Source organism: Pteropus medius, unplaced genomic scaffold, assembly GCF_902729225.1.
Source record: "Pteropus medius unplaced genomic scaffold, Ma_sr-lr_union100, whole genome shotgun sequence".
In the NCBI taxonomy this organism is placed as follows: Eukaryota; Metazoa; Chordata; class Mammalia; order Chiroptera; family Pteropodidae; genus Pteropus; species Pteropus medius.
Genome location: NW_024342474.1, coordinates 3,100,948 through 3,127,221, shown reverse-complemented (window position 1 = coordinate 3,127,221; position 26,274 = coordinate 3,100,948). Strand labels below are relative to the sequence as shown.

The following is a 26,274-nucleotide window of genomic DNA, read 5'->3' as shown; positions in this document are numbered from 1 at the left end:
AACAATCTAAGCCTTCCTGCAAGGTGAGCCAAAGATCTTCCCTTTGTAGCCATGTCCTGTGGAATAAGGTTGCTGCAGTAGGGAAGAGGGAAAAGGAAGATGAGCACCAGCTAGAATTGCCTTATCCAGGTGTCCAGTGATGACATACATCCTTGCACTCACATTTCATAGGTCAGAACTTGTCACTTGGTCACACACAACCTAAGTGTAAAGAAGCTGGGAAATATATAGAAGCTCATGGCTAGATAGTGAGCATAATGGTTTCCCCCATATCGTACTGTATTTCCTAGGAAAACTTTAGCAATATCTATGTTCATGGATGGAAAAATAATCTACCATGGCATAGGTCTAAGGGGGTACCCAACCTGCTTGCTCAGGACTGTCCAAGTAGTTTCAAGTTACTGGTACTTTCTAGTTTATGTAAAGCTAAGATGAAAGCCCTACCTATTTCAAACATAGGAATGGGCTTATTTTTATTATTGCTTCTAAGATACAGCCTTATATGACTTAATAGTTTCCTTTATTCTGCAAAATATTTAGAGCACAAAGCAAAATAATACAATGTGCTTATTTACACTTAAAAACAATAGAAAAATACACCTTGTATATTACAGCCACCATCCTCCTATGCCTAAAACATTTTGCTTCTTGACCCCCAGTAATATAAACCCAGTGGTCTAATGCTTGGTCCCTTCATAGTGTAGTCCCATCACAAAACCATCATCATTACTTTAGCACAATTGGCAGTCACTGCTCACAGAAAATAGAAAAGTTACTATGGAGACAAAGACAATTCTCCTCTCTATAATGGTTGATTCTTCCAAGACATAACAGATATTACCAGAAGAATAACATGAGGCACTCACAGAGATTGGTGGTCCCAAATCTGTGTTCGGTAATTATTTAGCTAACCATGTTCACATTATTTTTTGTTAGAATAACAAAGATAAACATTGTACTAAAAGGTAATCCTATGTAATCACTGTTTACAAAATAAATCTCTCTATCCATCTAAACAACGGAAAGTTTAAATATGTTTTTTACTTCTACTTAGTGCTTTATCAATGGGGTGATCACTCTGCTTGACCTATTTGCTGAAACCCGTTAGAGCACCAGGAGACCATATGGATGGCCAGATGGGTTGTGTAATTTAATGCCATTATTCTAAGAATGAAGTAAGGGATAAACATAATTTGCATTTTTTCTATCCTTCCTGCATACCTTTTATTAGTTTCATTTTTAATTCGGACATCAGACGGGAAAATAATAATACCTTGTTACCAAGGCCCAGATGCCAACTAATTACTACAAGAGACTCCAGCCCTGACATCACAGGCCAGGCCTCTGAACACCCTCTGTCTTACCCAGTGACCCCACCATGGTGATTAATAGCTTGAATACTAAGCCCTAATGAATGTGTCAGATCTTAGATGTTCTCTAAACTAACATAATTAGCATTACATTGAACAGATTATTTCAGTCACATGGCATAGAGAGTCCTATTTCATAGTAAAGTACATACCTTTTCACCTGATGATCTTTGAATTTATTTTATAATCATCAACTTAAAAGGCCCCTATAAATAGAAATCTTTCAAATATTAAAGACAAATTTAAATATTTTTAAATTGAATGTTGCTTTTCTTCTACAAAAGTGAATCCCTATGTTGTACATAGAGTGCAGTGGTTTTCAGAGATGCTTGTTGAAATGCAAGTTTCTGGACTCGACTCTACCAACAGAAATTCTGATAAAAAAGGGTTTGGAATCAGACCCAGGGCTATGCATTTTAACAAGTGATCCATGTTTCAGAAGCAGAAAATGTGGACTACATCTGAAAAAACACTGCCACTTTAGTAGCAGGACAAACATCTGTGTCTTAGAGCATATGAATCGATCAGACTTTTTTGTTCTAAATAGTGTGTTCCTGAAAAATTTATCTGCATCCACCTAAGAGGAATTGTTTTCATACTGAGATTACAGTTTTAAATGTGCCAACATTTTTTTCCTGTGGTTAAAAGATTAAAAACTAATTATCAGGAGAAGACATGGATATTATTTCCAACAAAACAGATAAGTGTATGAGGTCTCCATTCAACAGTGGACATGGTACTTAGCAACATGTCTATCTTGTAGGCAGTGGGCCTGGAATTGCTTTTCCACTTTTAAAGGAAATTAATGTAAAATTACTGACAGAAAGTGTAAACACAGAAAGTGGAAAACACATACAGGATTATTGGAATATCAATTTTTACCTTGGTAGTACCATAAAGAGACAATATCATAGAGAATAATTATTATGTCACTAAACAAGTGACCTTGGTGGATGAAGCACCTGAATTAGGTCTGTAGAAAGCCTGGCCTAGATCTGACTCTGTCACTTTCTAGAGGTAAAGAGGAAGATACGAGAAATCAGAAGACCATAGTGATGAAGCATTTGGTGTCTCAATTTCTATCTACCGCTGATAAGCTGTTTGACTTGGCAAAATGATTTTAACTAGTTCCTCAGCTATAGAAGAGAGAGAAGATAATACTTATTTTATAGCTCATTAAGAGGATTGGGTCATATAACACATAGCAAGCATTTAGAAAGGCCTTAGCTGAAAGTAAATACTAATAGATATCGGGTATTTTTACTAATGGTATAGCTCTGTCACTATGAGCCATATTATCTTCACCTGTAAAGTAAGAAATTACACCACATGATTTGTATGATTTCCTTAAGAGCTTAGATGCTGAGTCTATACCTATCTCTCAAAGTCAAATACGCAGTTGAAAAATGAAAACAAATCTAAATATTTTAAATAATGACTTTTAACAAATCTAGAAGATGGTCTAGTCTGCTGTTCACATTTATTTAAAAAAGATAGATGACATAATAATGCACTAATGCCAATATATATATTTTTAACATTCAGAAGTGACATGGCACATTGATTCATTCATGAATTACATCCTCATTTGAACATTAAATGTAACAAGATAATTGTAAGGTGATCATTTAAATTTTAAAATGTCATATTTAATAACTACTAGAGAGGTAAGAAATTATTTCTATCACACAAACCTGAATAGATCCAGAATGTACATGATAACACTCTAGTTTTACATCTTAGGATGAAGTACTTCATATACTTCCCGGGCTTATAGATTGTCAACAACTTGAGTTTCTCATTCAGAAGAATTTCTATCAACTGTAGCAATAGTAAGAAATTATACTAATACCATAGTAAATACTTTCTTCCAAATTAAGTGGAAAAGTACCTCTTTTGGAAGTCGCATAATTTAGTAAATCTTACTTTGTGCAAAGAAATCCTCATCCATATAAATATACCAATAAGATCAGAATTATGTAAATAGTTCAAGGCAGTTGAATTACTAAAATTATTAAAAATTTGATTCTAATTATACTTTTAGTTGATTTTAAATGACACTAATATGAAAAACAAGGCTTTAATATACCAAGAAAGTAAGTGTAAAACATTGTGGCATGGAGAAATTGTCTTAACACAGAATTTTATGGATTCCAAAGAACCTTACCTCCTGCGTACATAACAGCCAACATAATCGATGAAATCCATGCAATTTCACTGTAGGTAGTGTTGAATATTTGCTGAATTTCTTTGAAGAACACCGTGATGGCTTTGGGGAATGCGTATGAAAATCCAATGGAGATAAAAGATGCGAAGTCCACTACCCAGCCCCATCCTCCATCAGGAGGTGCAGACTGTGGGGTATCTATGACTACTGGCATTTCTGCTCTTCTTTTTGAAATTCAAGTAACCTATATTAAAATAATGAAACAATGGTTTAAAACATATTTTTATTTTCATATATCACTCTTGACAGTCACCAAAATAGTATTTTTCGGTTGTAACTACAACTATATAATTTTTCATGAATATTATTTTAATACTCTATACTCAAAAAAATATCATAAAATTTACCCCCAAAAATGGAGTGGAGTATGTAACTTTGACTGTTATGGACTAAAACTTGAAAGCATTTAATTTTTTTATGGAAACAAAAATTACTCAAGAAGAAGTTAAGAATTCAGCTCAGTACTGAAGTACTAGCAAAAAATTAAAGCTATCACAATCTGATTTCTAAGTATACAAAAAATGGGGCTATCATCACTTAAAACAATACTTTTTTAATCTAAAATATTTGTGACTTCTGTATACAGAGGTTGAAAAGGACCATTTATTAAATATGATGAATTATAAAGAATTAAATAATAGGCATATTTTAGAATTTCACTTTTAATCAAGAACACATAAAAATATTTCAGCACACATCTACTTTCTAAACTTATAGGGTTAGAAATTGTATAGTTCTAACAAATTAAGTTAACTTTAATGCACTTCCAAAAAGTGGTACTACCTCTATCAATTTATAAATAATACCTTTCATGTATTTTTATAACAATGAAATTCTCTCAATTGAATGGATGGTATGTTATTGTTTATTAAAAGAAAGGTACATTCTTTTTAGATATTCCTAGGAACACTTAACTGCTAGCTTTATGGTACAGAGTACCCACTACCTGTGGAAGAATGATTTTTCATAATTTAATACAATTGATATTAAATTAAAAACATCTTTATTCCCTAACATCAACTTTTTTTTGTATCCTGCAACTTTATTTAATTCCTTGATTAATTGTAACGGTTTTTTGGTGAAGTCCTTAGGGTTTCTATAATATAAGGTCATGTCATCTGCAAATATAGACCATTTTACTTCTTCTACTCCAATTTGAATGCCTTTGATTTCTTTTTCTTGCCTAAATGCTCTGACCAGGACTTCCAGTACTTAATCACCATTTGTTTGTCCTGATCTATTAACTGATACATGTAGATGACATGAAAAGACTTGTATGTCTTCAATATATTTACAGTTGGCTTTGTAATAATTTTGCTTTTTTAGAAACAACAAGAATTATCTATATATTTAATTTGAAATTAGGCTTCTCCTTGGTCATCAGATAACCCAGCCTGGTAGGTTTATGGTACGTGAGCACTGAAAATAATATCTTTTAAAAAGTATAATACTTAAGAAAGAAAGAAAAAAAGAGACAGGTGGTATATGTTGGTTAAACTAGCTGAAAACAGCAATCAGTCTTCAAAAGTTGTTTAATGAATCTGAATTTGCTGTAGGTATTAAAAAAAAAGAATCTGAATTTATATATTATTGAATTTTGTTATTATAAAGTATAAAGTTTCTTATTGCTTGAAAATATATTTTAAAAAAATCTAGAAGAATACAGAGGAAATAACAAAAGACATTTATATGGTAAACTACTTTTTGCTTTATTATCAGAGTGTAAAAACAATTTTGAGATTTAAAGTCCACTCTCTACAATTTTCCTGCTTTATCAAGGAAAACAAAATCTTTTATTATTAATTTATGAGTTTAAACTATTGTAGCTTTTATCACATCTGCTATAGTACACACTTAGAAATACAACTGGATGATTTTTCAGTCATTTCAAAAATCTTAAATAACATTTCTAAATAATCTTAAATTTATATTTAAAGATATATCAATATGAATATTAAGATTTACCAATATTCTAATTATGTTATAAATAGTAATACTGAAATTTACTAATGAGTTACATTGATGATGAGATTTCCATTTTACAGAAAAATTCTATGCTCATCGATAAATGAAGGGGCCTTTTAAAAAAAGGCATTATATCATTGAGCTATTTTTTCTAATTCTCTTTTTTTTGTATTGTTATTTTTTTCATAATTCATCAGTTTATCTCAGCATGTAATCTACTCTTCTCTGTTTCCAGCATACTTACCTGATTTTAATTATAACTGCATACTCCAGATTGCAAATCACTGTTCATATACCTCTCATTTCCATATCACCTATCTGTTCTGTTTCTTCCATATAAACTGATGTCTTATTATCTCTTAACTAAATCATTGCAAAGTGAACCCAGAACCAATTAACCTTTAGAAAATTCTACTTCCACGATTGTCACTTGTTCATTATTAACAACTCTTGAGCTGATTAATGGTCAAGATCCAATGCATATACGCTCATTGGCTTCATGTTATTTTCCTGTGCACAATTCTATAATATTTTATACAACTTTTATTTGTGGGCATAATCAAGGAAAGCAGAGTTAAAAGTAAAATTTTACCTGTTGACAGGTGCCTACTTAAAAAGACTTCTTTGGATTATACGTGGAATTCTTAAGCCCAGTCACTATTCCTTGAAGTATGATAATTGAAGGCAATACAAAGGAAGAGAGGTAGAACAGACTCTCGATTATCTAAAGAAATAGAAAAACAAGGGTTACATGTATAACTGAGTTCCACAAGTCTCACTGTAGCCACTAGCTACAATTTGCCCCAGTAAATTGTGACCGTGGTTTAAAAACTAGCAAATTCCTCAAAGGTAAACCTGAGGCATTTCTGAAGATTGGACTTTGATCCTCCAGTCTATGCTTAATAATCATTGTGGTTTGGGAAGGCTGCATAGGGACCATAATGACAGAGATCTTGACAAGTTCACATTTTAAGTGCTCACCAACATTTCTACAAAATGTTCACAGTGCCTTAACCTAACTGGTCTATTTTCATCCAGAAAGAGCAACCTATATCCGGCGCTTTTTTCAACAAATTGGCCAGTAATCCTCTGTTTGATAGCAATAGCCATAAAATTTATTTTACATCCCTTACTCTACATCGATTAACATAGACTATTTTTATACACTTTTATGTAGATATAGTTATATAGTACATATATTGATCTTTAGTTTTAAAAATGAAAGGTAGCGTTTCAGAATCTGGGGGTCTAACCAAAAAAAAAAAAAAAACGGTAGAAGACCAACAATCCTTAAAGCAAGTGGGAAGGCTTTCCTCTCATTTGGGAAAGCGACTATTTTGGAAACTGCTTCCTGAAGTCTAGGTAGCATAGAGTGTATTCTTCTTTACAAAAACAGTATTAATTACTATAACTAGAAGATGGGCTGTGGTATCAGCAAATTTGGTTTATTAGCAATTCATATATATGCCACATGCTATATGATGCATTTTACTTAGAATACATTTAAAAAAAAGCTTGAGCTTTCAATTTTTTTCTAAAGATTCAATTATTTATCATAATCCCATGAACTAAGAGGAAGTGGTATTTTTTAAACACATTTCTAGATGAGGGCATAAAGAATCGGAAGTGCGAAGAGATTTTTCCAAAGTGTAATGCCCGGTAAGTGACCAAATTGGTACTATGACTAGTATCTTTTTGTTGGGCCCATTGTTACTGATTCCACTTTAACACACCAACTCGGAGGCTGTTTTTACTGCTTACAAATAGACACCTTTAGTTTTATTTCTATGGTAAATTTCTAAATTTCTATTCTTGCAAATAACGTTGCCTGTCTCATCCATTGAAATTTAAGTACTTCTTCTTTGGAGTTCTAAACCCCAACTATCCTTCGAAGCCTGTAGAAATTCATCATTGTTCCAACTTATTTGTATCTGTCTTTTTATAATGTTTTAGAGTACATAGATTACAAAATACCATTGTTGTTAACAAAAGGGCGACTTGATAGCTACTAAAAACATTTAGCTATTTCAAGAGTTTTTCGAAAATTAAGTGGTGGGATGTGCTAAAGCCCAAGAACTTTGCCTTATCTTATAGAAATCAATAGGGGTTGATAATTTTGTGGAGAAGTTAATGTAGGATAAAGAAGTAAGTAATGAGACTATTAGTGATGGTCAATGTTTTGACTCTAAATGTCATATTCAAGGCCTTTTCTCATTTAGTTGTATAGAATATCAGAATGTTTATGTATTTTGTGAATAATTATTTCTTCAACTCCCCAAATATAAATCAGTATGCAAAAAATTTATGAACCCTTATTAATAGTCTAGGCCATCCAGAAGTTTATGTTTCAAAATACAATCCAGAAATAATGTACTCAGCAAACTAAGTCCCAAATTAAACCAATAGTTGTTAGCAAACTATTGGCTTCACTATAAATTCTTCTAGATGGCCTATAGATAAACTATAAGTTGTTTTTTACATCCAACTTATAAAGTGGCCTATGTTTTCATCTAATGGAATTAATATGTCCTTAAAGAATAATGAATTAGTCTTTTTGCTGCTCTCTACCTCCTCTTTCTTATACAAAAGAATATAGTAATGTTAAATTAATGTACAATGTTTAAGTTTAGGTGACAACTCATCTAACTTTATAAGAACAATTCAACTGAACCAAATTTCTTTTCCAATATGCAAGTGAATTAAAATTGGAATCTAATCCTGGGAGGTTATTTTATTTTCCAAAGTGGACCATTTTTTAAATCCTATTGACTGATTAACTTTGACAACTCGACAAGAGAGATATCAATAGTGCATGGCCTACAAAATGTCAGTAACGCAAAACCTATTTTTAAATGTAAATTATTACTGTAGTTAAAAGGACTCTGAAAATGCTAATTGTAATAAGGGTCAAACTAACTAAAGATGCTTTCATAATAGACAAATTAGGGAAAATAATATGAACTAGCACATAATTATTTATGAAAAATTGGAAACTGACATTCCATACCAAACAACTCCCTTGATTTCTAATGCTATACTTTTAAAATTGTGTAAAAGCAATTGTAGGAGGCTGAATAGTGGCTGTCAAAAAGTATGTGCATGTCCTTTCCTAATCCCCAGAACCTGTAATATGCCTTACGGGGTCCTATAGACTGAATGTTTGTATTCTTTCAAATTCATGTTGATACTTAATCCCCAATGTGATGGTATTAGGATGTAGAGCTTTTGGGAGGCAATTAGGTTATTAGAGTAAAGCCTTCATAAATGAGATTAATGCCTTTAAAAATGAGGTCCCAGAGAGCTCCTTCACTCTTTCTGCCATGTGAAGATCCAGTAAAAGATGGCTGTCTATGAACCGGGAAAAAGGCCCCAACCAGATACTGAATTTGCTTGCTGGCACCTTGGTCTTGAACTTCCTGGCCTCCTGAACTGTGAGAGATAAATTTCTGTTATTGCCACTCAGTCTGTGGCATTCTGTTATAGCAGACCTAACAGAGTAAGATAAAAATTGGTACGAGGAATGGGGTGCTGTTGTAACAAATACTTTAAAATGTCGAAGTGGCTTTGGAAACTGGGTAACAGGTAGAAGCTGGACAAGTTTTGAAGTGTGAGCTAGAAAAAGGTTATTTCCATAAATGGACTGTTATGAAAGATTCTGGTGAGAGCCCAGAAAGGGAAGAGGAGAACTACAGAGAAAGACTTGATCTCCTGAGAGAATATTTTAGTCAACTTGGATAGAATGTTGGTAGAAATATGTAAGGTAAAGGCCATTCTGATGAAGTCTCAAGTTTCTATTGTTTTAAGCCATGCAGTTTACAATAATTTATGGCTGCCTTAGGAAACTAATACAGCAGTGATGATGCCATTATAAAAGTTACAAACCCAGCAATTCCAGTTAAGAATATTTCTCTTATAGACACACAAGCACATTTGTGCAAAGAAACATACAGGATGTCCAGGGCATCATCACTTATAACTGTGGCAAACTGAAAATCACTAGGAAAATGGGTAATGGTTACACGTTAATAATAACATACTACACAACTGTAAAAGGATTGAAGTAGATGTATATGCACTAACATGGAATATTGTTAAAAGTGTAATAAATGTAATAAAAGTAAATGGTAAAACAGGAAAATATGATTCCATTTATCTTAAACATATACAAAAAAAGACACCATATATTTGTATATGTTTAGAAATTATCTAGACTAATACATACATGTAAAAAGCTATTAATAGATGACTTTGGAAGTGGTTACATGTAATTTAGGTATTTTTGAAATGTTTAAATACTACAAAATGAATATATTATTTTTCTACTAAAAACTTTAAAAATGCAAAATACAAACCTTTAATATGCAAACATAAATACATTCCTTTATATGGTAACTTGGTTGTGAATTGTGGCAGGTACTTCTGTTTGTATTACACATAGAATATTTATATCTTTCTTTTCTAATGCTTCGCCTTGTTAGATAAATTTTCATTACACTAAGGTAAAAAGAAATTGACCCTTCCTTATAAATCCTATCTAGTGGCTCTCACAGTGTGGCTCTAGTTCAGCAGCATAAATGTTACCTGGTAACTTGTTAGAAATGTAAATTTAAATTCTGGGACACCACCTCAGATCTACTGAATGAAACTCTGAGGTGAGACCCAGTGAACTGTAGTTTAACAAGTCCTCCATATAATTCTGATGCACATTAATGTTTGAAAATTACTAGTCTAGGCTCTTCCTCTAATATACCTGCATGTGTTGATTGTAATAACTGTAATAAACTTTAAATCCTTAGAATTCATAGGAGCACAGTTGGAAAGCCATTTCCTTTTTTTTTTTTTTTTTTGCATATTTAGTGACATTCTCTGGTCAACCTGAAGGAAAATGCAATTATATTTAAGAGCTTTTCGGTCTTCCATTTTGCATTTCATCTTCAAAGATTTCTCTGGTGTCTTGCTTCTTTCCTCAACTTGAAAAGAAGGTCATTAACTGGCACTGGGGAAAAGGAGTTAAAAAAATTCCTGGATGCTTCTAGGAGATTATAGGGTCAGAGGATATCTTTCTCATGTTTTATTAAAAAGCCCATTTAAAAAAATATGAATAAGAAAAAAAATCCCTAAGGTCTCCTGATACCAATGATGGTATTCAGAAATATGCTAGAATCCCCTAGAAATTTCTATAAAATATAATACCAATGAGGGCAGGAATAAGAAATAGTACCACGGCAAGGTGAATAAACTTGGCCAGAGGCCTCAAGTACCATGGTCTTCCATTTCACCAAGATAAGTTTCCCTGGTCTATTGACTCCTCTGACTACCAGGTAACTGAAACTTCCTATGAACCACCACTCTTTTCAGAATCTTGAACATATTTAGTTTTATCTATGACATATCCCTTTCTCATCCAACACTTTGTCAGACATACTCTTATGATTCTATGACCCCTGGCTCCTATCTCCCTTGAGTAATCATGTTTACAGTATGTGGAAACTAAAGAAAACCTAATGCCCAACTTTGAGAAGTGGCTGAATGTATTACTGTCATCCACTTGGTAGACTGTTATACACAAATAAATAATGATTATAAAATTATGTAATAATGGGAATATTTGTCATATAATGGTCAGTAATAAAAGAATGATATAAACTTATGTGAAGCAAAATTCAAAACACTGTATGTGATAAAAGAGATGATTAAAAATACATAGGCTATAGTTTAGGGTGAGGCATGTAGAAAAATTATATTTCCTTAATTTTAACAATTTTGGATAATGTTATTATAATATATCTTAATATATAAAATATATAAAATTACACATTTAACTATTTGCTCTAATTCTGGCTTTTACATCTGCTTTGAAAAATGGGTTGAATTTAACTCATCTACAACTATGGTTCAAATATGGTTATTGTAAGGTAACAGAGCAAAATTAGAAGCTGTATTATATTTAGAGATCTTAGCTTTATTTTTAAGTTTTCATTTCTTTATTTTATATTGTTTTTAGTTATACCTAAATAAAATTATGACGCTCTCATATAAGTTGTAAAGAGGATATCCAGAGGTGGTCTCGATGTATAAATTTAGATAAAAATTACACTTGTTGATTACTACGTACCTATATAATAACAATTACCATTACATCTTATGTTACATCACTGATTAAGACACCTGACACTTTAACATGCATTTTCTCGTAATTCTGTTTAGTAGCCAAAGCCTCCATTTTGCAGACAATGAAACTGAAATTCAACCACGTCAAATATCTTTCCTTAAGTCTACCTGTGGCATTTGTTTCACTCTAGGACTAGGCTCTTGTAGAGTTAAGAGCTATGTACTTCCTCCTATCTTCATGCTACTTTTCAGTCATGAACTGCTTGAAGTGTTCATATTGCCACCCTTTCTGCACCCTAGTATATTTTGCCTGTACTGATACCTGCTTTGCATATGGTTAGGTGTCTGGGTTTTCTGCCCTCCATCCTTTCCCGCTGTGTGCTTCCCCACTTCAGGAAACATCAGTTAGTTGGTAATTGCCAAAACAGGAAGAAGAAACTAAAGCTGAAGCCCACAAAAACTTAATCATCCAATGAATTCAGAGAAATGGTACCAGCTGGCATCTCAAAACTTCAAAGGGAAGGGCTGTGGAACTCTTAGGAACCTAATCGAGTTATCAGTCGTGTCTTCTATTTTACACTTGTGAGTGAATTAAATTGGCAATTTTCATTTTTGTTCCTAAGCATTTGTCTTCCACCCAACCTTGTCATGCTTCCCTACCCATTGACTTTGGGTTGAGCCATGTGACAATGGAATATAAGTCAATGACGTATAGGCCATGCCCAAGAGTAAGCTTAAAATGTGTTTGCATGTTTTAGCTCTACATCCGTAGTCCTTATCTTCCAATATAAGAACATGCTACTTTATTCTGGATCCCTGAAAATAATATGTTTGAAGGTCGGCCAAACTCACTAAGAGCCAACCAGAGCTATAGCTGACCCACAGCCTCCAAGTAGCATGGACAAGAAATAAATATCTGTTGTTGTAAATCCTAAGATATTAGAGTTGTTTGACAGAACAACAGTATCTCAGGTTAGGTATGAAAAACAAAATCCTAAAATATCTGGCTTTGGCTTTAGGGATAGGCAGCTGGTAGTGAGGACCTTGTTAGAAGAGGTTAGAAAAATGACAACTTCTGTTAGGTGGTAATAAAATATTTGGTAATACTTTTGATTGTGATATCTTGAAAGGCAGAAAATACACACAGTGCAGTGGGACAAGAGATTTGAAGAAAGAATATTGGAAGCATAAATTGGTTGTTATTAGCTATGTTTAAAAAGTATTAGAAAAGGCAATGAGATCATAATAGACTTGACCTGTTTGCAAGCAGGGATGAAAAGAGAAAAGGGACAACCCATGTATAACAGGTCTTGCAGGGTCGAAAGGTACATTTTTCCTCCTACTTTTAGTCTGGTAAAAGATTCTCAAGGGTGTGGCCTTAGTACCTTCTCTTAAAATCTCTTACAGGCTTAAGACAGACAGCAGTGAATTCTTTCAATTTGAAAAATTGAGGTTGGGAGTCAGGTGAGAAGAGATCAATGGCGTGATTCCTGAAGGTGTAATAAACTTAAATTTTCTATAATTAAGTATATTTAGAGAGACATGTCTCACAAAGAACAAAGAGTATTACTATTTGCACTAACTAGAACCAAATAATTTTTAAAATATCCTTTAAAAGGTAATACCAAAAAATGTGTTACCAGCCTGGATAAAAAAAAAACAGTGACTGTTGGAAATGACCAAGTGATTAAAATAACTCCAACATCTTGTAACTTGCGTTACGAGATGTACGGAGACAGAATACTAGGAAAATTTTAAATACATGTATCACGGTAAATTTTACAGTATTACAATAAACTATTGTAACCCTTTGAGAAAATGATAATCACATTAGCCCTCAGTTTCCTTATATGTCAAAAAACAGAGTGGGATTAAGTGTTCTCTGAGGTCCCTTTCAGCTCATATCTGATTCTCTGACCCTATTTATAGTTCTATTTATAGACTTTCTTAGCATGCGAAAAACAAAATTCTTCCTTTTCTGGGAAAATGCTACGGCCATTCAAAAAAAAGTAGTGAACAGATGGATATTATTTGAGCAAATTTTCCAAGATTAACTATAGGCTGAAGGGGAAAAGTTCTTTTGAAAGAACCAAGTGAAGGAATTCCATTATGTAAGAAGACAGGGCCATATACTTAATTAAATGCCAGAGGCTACTAAAGGCCACATATCAGTTCCTTAAGTGTGCTTAGAATTTCATTCAATTCCCAAATCAAAATTTAGTTTACATAAAAGTTATTGTGTGAGATCCTCAGAGGATTTGGTTCATGTTTGAATGGTTTTTCACTTATTAAGATTAGATTATTGAAGCATATTTTCATGTTCTTCAACAGAATATGTTCTCATAAAAGTGAGACAATTTGGTTCAATGTCACAAATAAATCACATCAAGATGTTTTCCAAAGATATAATGACAACAGTACCTTGCATATTATATATTTGAAATGTTTTAAAGAAGTATGTAATATTTTAATTTATACATGGTACATTTTTATTTCTCATATTTGCCGAACTCATATACACTTAAAAAATTATACTATACAGCTACCAAATAGGAATCATGTCAATCACAGATTGTTTAATAAAAATATCATGTTCAAAAATATCACTAAAATGAAGATATCATTAATAATGCACAGAGTTGACTGTTTACAAACATTCCAAAAGGTATTCCTCTTGTCAAACTTATATATAAATTTTATGACACTGACATCAGTATGGACTGTTAACTGCTGGCATTTCTTATAAAAGATCAATAAAACCCAGCTGAAATAGGAAGCAGAGCTGAAAGTGATCACTTTCATCACCTTTTATGACATTCTCAAGATTCACTAGGAACATCCTAAGAAAGCCTCGTTGTGAAGTTCCACAGAATTTACAATTTCAAGACCTTATATTTAGAATATGATGTTATTGTTCCGTAATACTCACTGAACATTAATAAAGAAGTTAGTGCTGACTGGAACAAAAATGAACCCAAAGTTAAATATAACCTAGATGAGAGTTACAGGAGCTGCTGAAAATAAATCAATTGGTCCAATCCTGCTTGTCATTCCTGGAAAGTCACCAGAAAGAAGCATCATCACAAATGTAGAGAAAAGAAAAACTTCTCATTCTCTTTTCAGTTTTTTGATTATACTAGTCAAGGTGGTGAATCCCACAAAAATATACAAACAGTCAAACAAATACAGTCCTCTGAGGATTGACAATATACTTGTACCACGGAAAATTAGAAGTAACAAATTACTAGAAACCATTCACCTTTGTACATTGCACTCATTTTTCTTCCTCTTAGCTTTCTCCTAAAGGTTTATAGGCTGCTTTCTTTCAGGTTTGGCTGCCAACTGGGCAGAGAAGACATCCATAATTCCAAGCATCATCTTGCTCCTAATTTAATTATCTTTTAATTACTTTATTAGTTTAATTTTGTTTCCACCTTGCCTTTTCCTCACATACCTTGGCATCCACACATAGTCTAAGACCAGAGATTCTCCTGCCTGACTGGGTGCCATTCTGTTCCAGGTGATTCACTCATATTTGTCCTGAATTTCCTGCAGCACAGTTGAAGAGCTCTCACTTCCTTGCCCTAATGTTTCCTTTATATCTCTTCAATCTCCACAAGAGAGTGCTATGCTTCTCTGACCTTTTGTTTGCCCACATCACACACATTGTTTGCCCTAATCGACAGCAAGACAAGTAGCTGAGAGAGGAACAACAAGCTGCCATCCTCTCTGCCCTGCTCATTAGAATGAAAACATTTCAAATCTGGGTCTAACAGCAGAAAGGGAATTCCAGTGGATGAAATTTTTAAAGACAGAAGCTAAAGAAACTATTTTTCCTAAAGACTTTGACGCTCTGCATGCAGTTATGTTTTAAGATTCAGAAGATAATATTTAATGTACATTTGGACAGAGGGAATTTTTGTCATTACTGCCTCCATCTCAGCTTTGAGTCCTTGAGAATCAGTTACTATGGGAGAATCAGGAGACATGATCCTTTACAGAGGCAATGTTTGTTGTTGTTGTTTCCACTTGAGGGTATTAGCAACAGTGAGAAACAGTAGTGGAAAAATTTCCTGATTTCAAACTCTATTACAAAGTTTTAGTAAACAAAACAGTATATTTTGGCATAAAAATGGCACATAAACCAATATAACAGACTCAAAAACCCAGAAATAAACCCAGGTATATACAGTTAACTAATATTTGACAAGGGAGCCAATAATTTTAAAAAGAAAAAAGATAGTGTTTTCAATAGATAGTGTTGGAAAAATTGGATAATCCCATACAAAAGAATGAAATCTGGCACCAATCTTACATCACTCAAAAAAATTAACTTGAAATAGATTAAAAACTTAAATGTAAGAATAAAATCCTAAAACTCTCAGAAGAAAATTTAAGAAAAAATTTCTTGACATTGGTCTTTAAAACAATTTTTAGATATGACACCATAGCATAAGAAAGAAAAACCAAACATAAAAAAGTGGGAAAACACCAAAATAAAAATCTTCTGCACAGAAAAAAAGGTCAAACTAATAAAATGAAAAGGAAATCTACAGAATGGGAGAAAATATTTGTAAGCTGTCTATCTGATAAGGGGTAAATATGTAGTGTATATAAGGAATTCATACAACTCAATAGCAGGGGAAAAAAAATCCATTTTAAAAATGGGCAGAGAACCTGAATAAACATTTTTCTAAAGAAGACATACAAATGGCTAATGGATATATGAAAAGGAGCTCAACATCACTAATTATAGGGTAAATGCAAATCATAACCACAATGAGATAGCACCTCACATCTATCTGGTAGAAGGGCTAAACTTAAAAAGACAAGAGATAAGTGTTGGCTAGAAATGGAGAAAAGGGAACACTGGTGCACTGCTGGTAGGAATAAAAATAAGTAAAAGCACTATGGAAAACAGCATGGAGATTACTCAAAAAAAGAAAAATCAAAAATAGAACCGTCATACCACTTTTGGCCTTCTGTCTGAAGGAAATGAAATCACTATCTTTAAGAGATATCTACACACTGTGTTCACTGTAGCAATATTCACAAGAGCCAAGATGGAAACAACCGGAATATCCATTGATAGATGAATAAAGAAAATGTGGTATGTAAGTGTATGTGTGCATGCGCGCGTGTATGTAATGGAATATTACTCAATCATAAACAGAAGAAAATTCTGCCATTTCTGACAACACAGGTGGACCTTGAGGGCATTAGGCTAAGTGAAATAAGTCAAACAGAGAAAGACAAATATTGAATGAGCTCACTTATATATGTGGAATCTACAAACATCAAACTCAGAAACAGAGAGTAGAATGGTAGTTGCTAGGGGTTTTAGGGTGTGGGAACTGGGGAGATGTTGGATGAAGGATACTATCATCCAATAATAAGATGATACATTCTGGGGATCTAATATACAGCACATTGACTATAGTTAAAACTTTATTACATACTAAAAAGTTGCTGAGAGAGTACATCTTAAATGTTCTCACCACAAAATAAAAATGGTAATTAGATGAGGTGATGAAGGTGTTTAACTACTCCTATTGTGGTAATATTTTGTTACATATCTGTGTATCAAATCATCATGTTTTACATCTTAAATTTACATAATTTATATAGCAATAAAGCTAGGGCACACAGATATACTCTCCAACACACATAAGCAATACAAAGATATAAAGTTTAGAATAATGGTTACTTCTTTGAGGGGTAGGTTGGAGATGAAAAAGGAAAGGAATAAAACCATTTCAACTGATGTTTCTGGTAAATTCTTCAGTTGAATGGTAGATTAATATAATAGATTATATTAATCTATGGTAGATTATAATATAATAGATTATATTAATCTATTTTCTAATTTATGTGAATGTCACTTGAAATTGTATTTATCAAATATATGTGATACTGAAAATATATAATAAATAGTAATATTCTTTTATATCTATTTAGTAGATGAAAATACTATAAGAAGGAATTGTATATTATCCTCCCTGCCTCCATTTATTGCATTGTTTCCTTCATTAACATGACATACTTTAATTCTTTAAAAAATTTTAAACATTATAATTATTCAAAGTACTACTGAGGAGTAAGAGAAAAGTAGTTTCTTCATTTTCTGTTTTCTAAAAATTACAAGCTCAGTTAGTGGGGGCTGCACCTAATTGTCTATGATTGTTTTTCAAGTACATGTGCTATGCTTGACTAGATAATGGTAATAAAAATGCAATAATTAGTAAATAGATTTTTATAAGTATTTGTGTTACTGTTAGATACAAATGTTTTTTAAAAATCAGGAGCTACTTGACATAAAAAAAAAAAGAGCAGAACCATGTCAGCATACTAAATAAACACACTGAAATTATACATTAAAAAAAATAAAAGTTTAATTAAAAATTTTTTTATTCCAAATCCACATGCCCTCAGTATAAAAGAAATTTAACTTTTTCATCCAATTAGTGAAAGAGCATAGTAAAAATACTAGGGAAAAAAATGAGGTAAATTGTTTTTACCTAGAAGCATAATAAATCAGAAACAAACAATGTCAAATGTTAGTCACTGAGAACATCAATCTGTATGATGACTCTGCTGTCAACTTCAAGTTTGAAGCTTAATCATTTTAGGAGCAAGAAAGCCTGTGTCATGTTTTGCCCAAGAGACACTTGGGAACACATATTCATGCTGCTACCTTCATAAATTTCTTGACAATTTGCCTGAAGGTCAATTAATAATGAAATAATAGAAATTTTGAGTTTTGAACAGATTATGTGAAGGCAAATTTAGTGAATATTTAGTCTGCATTGTCATTTGGTCTCATGAATATATCCACTGGGAAATACGACATAGCCTGCAAAGCTAGTAAAACATATAATAGTACTGAAGTACACTTATTAAATGCATGATTTGTAAGCACTAACATTAGAATATATCTGACTCCAGGTCATTTTTTCTGAAGGGTTGACTTTCTTTTTTAATGTTTTATGTCAAAAGAAGCATAATTCACTAATTTTTTGATACCTACACAATTTTTATTGTCACTATAAATCATACTTATTATAATAAACTATATATATTATTCAAAGACTGTGACACAATTATCGTAGATAGCAAATTGGCCACAAATTATTCCCATCCCTCCCTGAATCTACCTCTTTGAATAGTCTCTTTTCACATTTACTCTGGGCTTGGCCATGTGACTTGCTTTGTATATTAGTCTCTGTAGGCTGCCATGACAAAATACCACAGACTGGAGGCTTAAACAACAGAAATTTATTTTCTCACACTTCTGGCGGTTAAAAGTCCGAGATCAGGGCCCCACCAGCATGATCGGGGTCTGGTGAGTACAATTAAGCCAGCTTGAGGAGATCATAAATACATTTTGGTTGAGTTTTGAATGAAGAGCGTTATTTAATCAAGTGAAAAAAAAAAGATAAAGTGATCCAAGAACATGTTGCAAAAGTCTCTAGAAAGAGATGCTGATATACTTGGAGAACTAACAGATAAAATTGACTCCCTCTTTCCGTAGACAACCAATGATGCCCCAGAAAATATCACAGCAAAGTCTAATAGAGACCAAAGTCAGTTGGAAGAACTGATACCCAAAATGAAACACATAGTTTCATCTTTATAAAATGTTCCCAATATTAAATTCAGTGTTATAGGTAAGAAATGGATATTGTGATATTTTCTTCATTGTTGCCAATGCTCTCCTAAGTTACATGAGACAGTTATTTACTATTTCTATAATTTTAACTTACCATAAAGAGAAGAAAATGTATTAATCAAATGTTAATATAAAATGTTTTATTGCTAAAAAAAAATAAATAAGTATGCTAAAGATTACCAATGGACAAAAAAAAAAACCCAAAAAACAAAAACATATTTACTGGCAACTTGTCCAGTCTGTAAGTAACATAGTATATCACCTTTCTTTCTCCAGTACTTATTCTATGTTGAAGACATGGCCTCACTAGCATATTTCAGATCTACCCTCAAGTAACAACTGAATCTATTTGCCAATTGCTGTCAGAAATAACAGCTCAATATTCAATTATGCCAAAACTAACTCATCATTTTTGGTAGACGTTCTTCTACATCTAGAAATGCCCAAAATTCTATCTAACAGATTAGCTTCATTATATGTGGAGTATTATGTAGCAAAATTATCCTTACATGCATATTATACTGATCAAAATTCTAAATTGTATGAGAGCCTTGCTGGAATGGTTAAGACTTTGGGAGATGTTGGGATTGGGCGAATGTATTTTTTGCATAGAAAGGACTTGAGTTTGGGGTAGGTCAGAAGGCAGATTGTTATGTTGAATTGTGTCCCTCAAAAATATATGTTTAAATCCTGTCAATACTTCAGAATGTGACCTTTTTTGGAAATAAGTAATTAATTAAGATAAGGTCCTACCAGAGTAGGATAACTCCTAGTCCAATATAACTGGTGTCCTTTATAAGAAAGCCATGTAAAGACACAGAAATACAAGGAGAATACCATGTGACGATGAAGGCATAGATTGTCATTATGCTGCCACAAACTGGGGCTATCAGAAGGTAGAAGAGGGAAAGAAGAATCTACACTTCGACTTTAAACTTCTAGTCTCCAGAACTGAGAGAGAATAAATTTCTGTTGTCTTGGGCCATCTAATTTATGGTTTGTTGTTATGGCAGCCCTAGGAAGTGCTCTATAAGGATTTATAGTCTACAAGGTCAAGTTTTTTATAAATTCACACGATTCTTATACTAAATAAGTGAAGGAAGTACTACTGTTATAGTTATTACCCCCATTTATAGCACACTTAACAGAGGCTCTTACAGGTTATGTGATTTACCCATGATTTGCAAAGCAAGTTAACTGTGATGGTGGGATTTTGAGTTAGGTTTTCCAACACCTACACCCTTTAAATCTCTCTGTCTAGCTCCTTTTTAGATAGATCTTGTATGTTTGTCTGCATGTATATGTGCATGTGTGTGTGTGCAATATCTATGGATAACTGCCAAAGGGCCTTGGTGAACTTTTTATCAATTCATGGAATATATCCAATGATGGACAAAAGGAGCAGAGAAAAATTTTTTGATGGTAACCTGATTTGCATAGTCTCAATAGAAAACTGAGAAGTGACTATCCAATAGACAGTGAATAGCACCTACGTATTATTAATATTTGCAAGCACTGTTCTGAATATAAATATTTAATAATAAAAGATGAATTGAAGAGTCTCCTAAAAACAGGATAAGCAATCTATACATACTGAACTTTAAAAAAAAACACCGTCTAAACATTTAGGGTCTCAAATTTAATTTTTTTAAACATAAGTCAAATAATTGTTTTATATTTATATTGCATGCAGATTGCTTCAAAATTTAAATAAAGATGCTTCATAATTATCTATATATTTTGATTTTATTCATAATCTACATTTCCTTAATTAGTGAAACTTCAGTTAATTAACTTATAATTATGAACCTGTTAACCTGTATAATATATAAATATATACGTTAATATATACTTATATGTTATAAGTTAATTTATAATGAACAATTAATTTATAAATTATGAACCTGTCAGTGTGGCTTTAGTGTGTATCAAAATGAGATCTGGCAGCATGGTCTTCTCTAACCTTGAGGACATAAATATACATAAGCAAATCCATATGCAGACAGAAGGAATGAATTAAATAAATTATAATAAATTGATACACAAATGTTAGCAATGCCAAAGGTGAATCTGGAAAACATCACTTCACAACTATACCTGAAATGCCAACGCTTATTTAACTATACCTTGAAATGTAAATATATTACAGAATAAAATATGATTTCCTTTTCAAAAACAGCATAAATATTAACTAATAAACTATTAACTCTATTTGTCAGCTGGTACATAGAGCCTTTGATTCTAGTCCCAGCACTCCCAATAGCTGTTGTTACTCTCACTCTCTGGACTCATTTCCTTGTCTATAAAATGCGATGTTCTTCAAGGTTCCTACTAGTGCCACATTTCAATTGCATGATCATCGATCACTGTCTGACATTTAATTTTAGTTCAAGAGAAATATAAATGGAAAACTGCATATGTAGCACCACAATAACATTTAGCTTTTGATGCTTACTTGTCTTTATCACTTGAGTCTAAATATAACCAAAACATGTTTTCTTGGGCTTGGATACTTCCTGAATAAAGATAACAAAGGCCAGATACTTTAGAAAGAACCAAAATTCTCTGTATAAGTTCACCTAATTTGTGGTTTCAGTGGTTAAGCAGTGTAACTCTTTATGTTGGGAACTTGATGCAGAATATGATTATTCTGTACAGAGGAGCTATCTTTAGACTCCAGCTTTGAAACAGCAAAATTTAGTAAGCAATGTTTTAATTATATCTGAACTACACCAATGGTATTACCTGAAACATAACTATACAATAACTTCATATCTTGCCGTAATGAAATCCCAAATGTTTTGGGAAGAAATTATCAAAACCCCATAATAAAACCCAACTTATTTTTAAAATTTTTTCAGCAAAGTACACATAGACATTTATAAATCATTATGATTGAGAAAAAGAAGATCACTTTTGAAATCGTTATATAATATCAAGTAAAAATAAAATTTTAGTGATTAAAGATTTGGTGTTATTTTCAAAATTCAATGTTAGGCAAACTTTAAATTTCCCTGACTAATGAAGACTTGGCAGACTATATAATGTACTATATTATTTTAAGTAATTATGATTAATACATCTGTCAGCCAAGAGATTTAAGAATGACAATAGTTTTATAAAGACATTTAAAAATACTATTTCCCTAATACGAGCACAGAATCCTTCATTAATTTTAACACAGTACAACTCAAAAGCAAAATCTGTTTCTGTCAGCCAACATTTATAGTTTTTCATTATCTTTTCATTAAGCTTAGAACATGAAATCAGTTGATATTAGAAGAAAAAAAAGAAAAACTCTGCACATCTATAATCTACAGTATAGCTTAACTTGAGTGCAATTTGTATAAATTTAAAAATTACCTGAATAGAAAGAGAACGTGAGTTTGACACTTTTCTCAAGGCTCAGAGCTGAAAACAGATGCAACTGATCATTAACTTTTAGCCAGAGGCAACTTTGCACACAAATCTCAGGAGACTCTCTGCTTTGCCTTTTCCTTACTGTCAAATGGAGAAAAGGTAGCTTTCTCTCTTCTTAAAAAACTTGCTTTGACACGTACAATTAGTTCATACTTTTCAGCTAAAATTAACTTGGTTTAAATTATATCTTGGGTCAAGGAAGATGACCAAGTCTGGGAATTTGAACTGCTAAATTTAATCTTCTGATTCCTTTTTTCTGATGTTGATATAGCCACATTTTCAACTGTATGCACCATCACGTGATTTAATATCATGTATAGTACACATTGTAAAAGTACTATAATATATACACTAATGTATCAGTGAATCTTCACAGAATCTAAGGCTAGATAATTCAGTAAGTTATGAACAATAATAAAGAGGACAAGGTCATGTGCTGAATCCCTTGAGAGCCAGTTAGTTTCATTTGGTTGCCTAATCACATGTCACACTCTTTACTCAGCCAGTTGTTCTTTAAATGCACGCCATCTGTCACAAAATCCTCCTTAAGAGTAATGGTGGATCTGACAGTAGGTCAGTGTTGCCACCTTTGTTTCTGAAGAAGTTGGTGAAATAAAGAGCTATTGTTCCTCGGATATTTCTCATATTCTAGGTAGATATTTTACCAAACAATTTACATCCATGATCGTTCTCTAAACCATATAAGATAGACATTATGATACATCTTTTAAGCATGAGAACACTAGAGCTCAGAGTTTTGATTACTTATGTAAGGTCAGATAAATTATGGGTCCTGAATTCCAATTCTAGGTTGTTTGGATTCAAGATTCATGTTCCTCTCCAGTGAACAGCAGTCTAGGCTTTCCAAGGTCAGTGACTGAGGGGAATTTGATTTCCCAAGTGAAAGAAGCCATTATTAGATCTAGGCACTAAGCAATAGCCTGTCGTAAAATATACTTCCCCAAGATTTTAAAAGGCTGCATTTCTAAATGTATGTAATGGTTACAATAACCAGGTAATGATATAAACAATCTCTGGACATTTGCTCTAATTTAACCAAATAAAGCAAATACCTTTATTAGATAAGATGTGATATTTTTCTGTCTCTTCTATTAAAAACTTCAGTTGAAAAAATAAATAAAATAAAATAAAAACATCAGGAAATTTTGCTTAGTACAAAATTAAACATACACTGAGACTATATATAATACAATGAACAAATTGTACTATGGCTTGCACAATTATGTACTACATTTGACAAACAAAAACGTTTTTACTGAGAATGCTTTAAATACCTTTGTCCTAACACAGCAAAGTGCTTAGTAGCTAGTAAGTGTTCAATACATTTATTTGGGGGTAAAATTACCTGAATGTAATATAAGTGATTAATCAATTGAATATAACCATTTTGTACTCAAATAACTTTCTTGTTCAAAAAAGGTGGAGGAATAAATTTCAGTCAAGTTGTTTACTTGATCAACTACTTTTATATAATGCAAATATGACAATAAGACTATATTTTTTGCAAATAAATGATTATACTTTAAGTAAACATGTTATTAATTATAATAAGAATGCTAACTTTAAAAAGCTCTTGCATGTATAATTAACTTTTTACTTAGTATTATAAAAGTTTTAAAGTTAAAATGAGAAATATGAAGTTATCTAAGTTTAATATGTAATGATCATGTTATCAAGAAAGTAACCTGACAACATAATATCTATAAAAATTAGAATTGGCAGGATATGGACAATGTATTTTGTACTTATTTTGATGATTTTGCTTAGTTAAACCCTTAAAAGTGATAGAAACTATGGTCTATAAACTTTACAGAGCTTGTTAGAAAAGTTTAGAGCTTTAATTATGAATTATATATTTGTTTTCTATGTAGAAATCATTTTTCTTTACATATTTCTCCTACTATTATTTTAACATCTTAAATATATATTTTTAGTAAAAATACCAAAATTTAAAAATTATCTAATTTAAAATAGGTGTTTGCTGAAGTAGAAAAAAACAACAAATATAACTAAGTGACTTTAATATGCAACTTTTGACACCTGTGTAATTACAGTAAAACTTCAACAATTTAACTCATTTTTTACAAGAAATATATCTTTGTTCAATCACAGAGAAATCATTTTATTAAAGTTGAACAACTGAGTTCTCTGGGATATGAGATAAATACAGACAATTGTGTTTGCTACGTAAACCTTTGAGAAAAGAATAGGCAAATGCAGAAAGGACTTGTTCACCACAAGCCCTGGGAGAAAATAGCTGAAGGTGACTAACCTTTGTCAAGGTTACAAATTCTCAAGAGCAACTCCAAAAATATGATAATGTGAGGTTGTTTGTTTATTATTTTTAATTCCAGTTTCCAAAATTCTCCAATAATGCAGGTACAGAAAAAAGAAGAAATAAAAGTTTTAGGGGAGAACCTTGATGAATAGCATGTATGCTCATGGAATAGGTTACTAATTCTGCATTTGAAACATGACAATAAGTTCTTGGCAATGAATTTGTTTATAGTATTATTCCCAAGTTCCATGTAGCATTTGCACATTTCCCTTGTGAGATTTTGATGTTTTTTGCATTATGACTAAGGAGTGAAAACTGAGTTAATGTGGAAAATCCAAATTTTTCATGTGAATAAAAAGTGTAAGAAATTGCACAGGGAAGAAAGCTTGGTTATACATTTGGGGTGAGAAAAGGCAGTAAACTAGTCAGAAGACATTAAAATCAAATTCCTCACAAATACAATGGAACTCTGTTAATGATCTGCTTTTCTCTGAATAAAAAAAAAAAAAAAACCTACTTTTTTTCCATATTCTGTTTGTGGAAAAGAATCTTAACATTTGTTTAGCAAAACTGACTGTTATCCTATTATTTTCTGAATTCTAGGTTTATAATGGCACTAAAAGGCAGTATATACTGGGGGAAACAATCCAAATTCATTCTCTGATTTAATTAACCCTCAGAGTTACAATGTGAAAAGGAATTTTTTTAATCTTGATAAACATTAAAGAAAAAAAAAGTCTTTAGTTAAATTTGTTTTCATAGAATAATTCCTTTAAGACCATATAATGGGAGCAAGATAGACCTAAAAACAAAATATACAAGTATTCTATTATTTCAACAGATTTCCCCCTTTTTGCAAACAACAGTAGCTCACCAATCGAACATAATTATTGGAAGTGATTTGAGTACATAGAATAATATCCTTCTTTCTTTCACTGTTATTCAGTCAATAGAAGATCTGACTTTATTCAGTCAATACAGGAAACATGTTCAGAAAGAGAGTACTTTAAAAATATCCTCTAGCTCAGAACCTTTGATTTCATTCAGCTACCTGCCATCACCCTTAGCAGGCGTTGTGTGGCTTCACAACTTTCTATTAAATGCACCAGCATTCTGCCAATGACTCAGCTCAAAGTCTCAGAGTCAGCACGTTTCCCTCTCTCTACTATCAAATCAAAGTTGCTAATCCTAGTAGACCTGACTTCCACAAGGA

General features: G+C 32.2%; 1 protein-coding gene across 2 annotated transcripts in view; it reads right to left on the bottom strand.

The window, feature by feature from the left end:
- The window catches only part of SLC16A7 (solute carrier family 16 member 7), a 91,072-nt gene that overhangs the window by 32,314 nt on the left and 32,484 nt on the right, over positions 1 to 26,274 (bottom strand). For both annotated transcript variants that reach the window (XM_039865864.1, XM_039865863.1), the window contains 2 exons: positions 6,155 to 6,286; positions 3,538 to 3,781 (listed from right to left, as the gene is read on the bottom strand). In XM_039865864.1, coding sequence (XP_039721798.1) covers positions 3,538 to 3,751 — 214 coding nt within the window. In that variant the 5' untranslated portion in view covers positions 3,752 to 3,781; positions 6,155 to 6,286. The remainder of the gene's footprint in view (positions 1 to 3,537; positions 3,782 to 6,154; positions 6,287 to 26,274) is intronic.